The sequence below is a fragment of the Mauremys mutica genome, chromosome 1 (assembly GCF_020497125.1).
Source record: "Mauremys mutica isolate MM-2020 ecotype Southern chromosome 1, ASM2049712v1, whole genome shotgun sequence".
In the NCBI taxonomy this organism is placed as follows: Eukaryota; Metazoa; Chordata; order Testudines; family Geoemydidae; genus Mauremys; species Mauremys mutica.
The window spans coordinates 207,339,005-207,342,075 of record NC_059072.1 but is presented as its reverse complement, the minus strand read 5'-3'; the positions used below and the strand labels follow the sequence as shown (position 1 = coordinate 207,342,075).

At 42.1% G+C, this 3,071-nt stretch overlaps 1 protein-coding gene across 1 annotated transcript; it reads right to left on the bottom strand.

Moving 5' to 3' along the window:
* Positions 1-250: 250 nt before the first annotated feature.
* On the bottom strand, positions 251-3,071 carry CRYAA (crystallin alpha A). Its single transcript, XM_044986921.1, has 3 exons — positions 2,883-3,071; positions 1,600-1,722; positions 251-460 (listed from the first exon to the last, which is right to left on the bottom strand). Exons 1-3 carry the CDS (start codon positions 3,069-3,071, stop codon positions 251-253), a joined length of 522 nt encoding a protein of 173 aa, XP_044842856.1.

Below are 3,071 nucleotides of genomic sequence, written 5' to 3'. Positions count from 1 at the left end.
ACAGTTTAAAGACCTTTTCAGCAAATACATCAGTTTGGCAGCACACTTGTTTCATGTCATCCTGACATCACAATGTTTAGGCTTAAGCTTCAAAATCCACTAGCTGCTCGCCCAGCCCCTCAGTCATCCAAGAAAAATTTAAAACAAAAAATAACCCCCTCTAGATATTCACTGATACCTATGTAATGACTCTGTGAATGAGGCCTGCGAACGGTGACAGACGCCTGGATGCTTCATCAGCAGGATCAGCCTAGGAAGAAGGAGCCGAGGCGGGCTTCTCCTCTCGGGATACAGGAATGGGTCTCTCGCTGTAGCTGGTGTCCATGTTGGACTGGACTTTTGGGCCAGAGAAAGTCAGCATGCCATCAGCAGACAGGGAGCAGGTGATGGCAGATTGGTCCACGTTGGAAGGCAGGCGGTATCTGCGGTGGAATTCGCGGGAAATGTAGCCATGGTCATCCTGACAACAGACAGAGGGAACAGATGGCTCGGTCAGAAATGGTGCCTGGTGTGACTTGAGGCACACCCCATAGCATGTTTTAATCTACATCACCAGAATGTGACTCCATGTTTACATTGAATTCCAAACAGTTATTTCAAAGCCACTGTCTCAGGCACGGCTATGAATGTATATGCATTTTATTCTACACTACAATTTATTAGGGACAAATCCTGCCTTGGCTGATATCCTGTGCAACAACACTCATGCCAACTGAGCTACAAAGGGTGTCAATCAGAGCAGAATTTGGCCCTTACCACACGATGCTGGGCATGACTGTCAGCGGCGCTGAGCACCTGCAGCTCCCGCTTATTTCAGTTGAAGTTGTAGGTGTTCAGCACTCTGAAAATCGATGCCTATATTTCAGTATGTTGGAACCATCAGTGAATGAAACAAGAGGCTGTAATCCTGGCTCCTCTGACGCTGTTGGCTGAAAGAATGAGAAATAAAAAGAAAGATTGACATTAAAGTGGCTTTTTTCTCCCTTTATGGCAAAGTAGCCTCAAATACAAATACTGATTGGGCTCTGAAGTTTTGTTTTCCCAACAAGTGTCTTCATGGATGAGAAGAGTTTGTGCCCCCTCCTCCCTCCCACCACTGGTATTATTATTATTCACACTTCAATCCTCGCTTGAATTTCCATGTCATATCTGGTCAGTTTCCAAGCCTTAGGCCCTTTGTTGTTTTGGTTTTGTTTGTTTTGCTCTTCTCGTCCAACCCAGCATATGAAAACTCGGCTTTCCACAAGTAATCCTGGATTATGGAAACTCAGTCATTCTTTGACAGCTTCAAATAACATTCTTTTTCTAGTCAGACATTATTTCTGAACAGTGCATATTGTCATCTGACTGTTATGGAACATGATTGAAAATAAACAACAGACAAATTTTCTCATTATTATCAGAAATCAGGTTTGATCTTTGCCAGAGCCGGGAACCTTCATTTAGTGACTTGGGTTTAACCTTTGAAAAATAATTCTGGAAAAAGTAGAGAACATTATCCTTCCCTTTTGTACTTCCTCAACTGAGGAACACCTTCAAGTCAGAAAGAGAAAAGAGCAGGATAATTCCCCTCCAAAGTTGCATGTTTTTTCTGCTTACCTGTCTCTCATTGTGCTTGCCATGGATTTCCACAAAGTCATCCATAATCTTCACACTCAGATCTTCGGGAGAGAAGTGTTTTACATCCAGGAGGATTGTAAACTTGTCCCGGTCAGACCTCACCTGCAATTAATATGGTAATAAAATTAAACAATAATTTGTTGACTCAAAAACAAAGTAATTCTCAGTCTCATCCTGAGCACGATTGTCTCAGAAGTGATTTAAGAAGGCTAGAGAATGGTTATGGGCCTGATCCAAAGCCCACTGAAGTCAATATGGTTCTCCAATAATGTAACTGTGCTTTGGCTAAGGCCCTGTAATTGCAAGGCTGGTAGAATTCTAAGACATCCGTAGTGCTCCTTGAGTTTGCATCCCTTCACATTGCTCTCATTGTGTCACTCTATCACTCGATTATTTTTCAGAATCTATCATTAGAGATTTATTGGACATTTGGGTTGTGCTCAGCAGCTAGCGATGAAATTATATCAGTTATGTAGCTTCACCTGTTTTGTTAAGCTAGCACTTTTTGCTTTTTACTCTTTCTTTTAAACCACACTTCCTCTGCAAAGCTGCACGGATTCAGGAAGAAAGTGTGATCTGAAGTTTTGTGGACTGGCTTGTAAGTCTGATAAAGTTCTTGCGGCTCTAGCTCTGCTGGGCTTCTGCTAGATTTTTGGAGGAAACCTGAGGAAGGTTAGTAGAATGCAGAAAAAATGAACATCTGCGCTCGCTTTGACATTTCAGATCTGACTGTTCTGAATACAGCCCAACGTACAAAATGTTCATTTTGCATATAGTCTTTGGAGAACTGTTCTTGGGATTTCCAGTATGGGATTGTAACACGGAGGTCATGAGATGATGAAAAAAAGAAAAGAAAGGAGAATGTTCATGCTCAAGATTGAATTTATACCTGGAGTCCCATCCCCAACAAAAGTACCTGAATATGAATGTTCATGTAACAGAGGAAGCTTTGTTTTTTCCCCAGCATATGGCAAACTGCTGGCAGGGTCATAAAGTGATCCTTTTACAGTATTGTAAAAAAACTATAGGTCAAATCTATTTCTTAAAGGGAAAAATGATTTCCTTTGCTAAGATTTCCTGTGATAATTTTCTGTGATGGTCAGGTGGGCTTAGTGTTTTGCAGGAAACCTGCTAGTTTTCCTGCACCTGTTCACATCAGAGCCAATTGACATAGTCTAATTGAATCAAGGAAAGTAGCAGGTGATTGTTACTATTAATGAACTGGCAGCAGAGGTAAATGGTATTCAGTAAAGGAGTCTTACCTCTGAAATGCCTGATTCCAGAACGGTGCGGAAGAGAGAGTGCCTGTAATAGGGGCTGATGGTGGAAGAGAACAAAGGCAGGAGATCATAATCGAAAAGACCCTCTCCGAAATACTGGTCAAACAAACGGCTTGGAAATAAGGGTCCAAGAGCTCGTTTGAACCAGGGGTGCTGGATGGTAATGTCCAT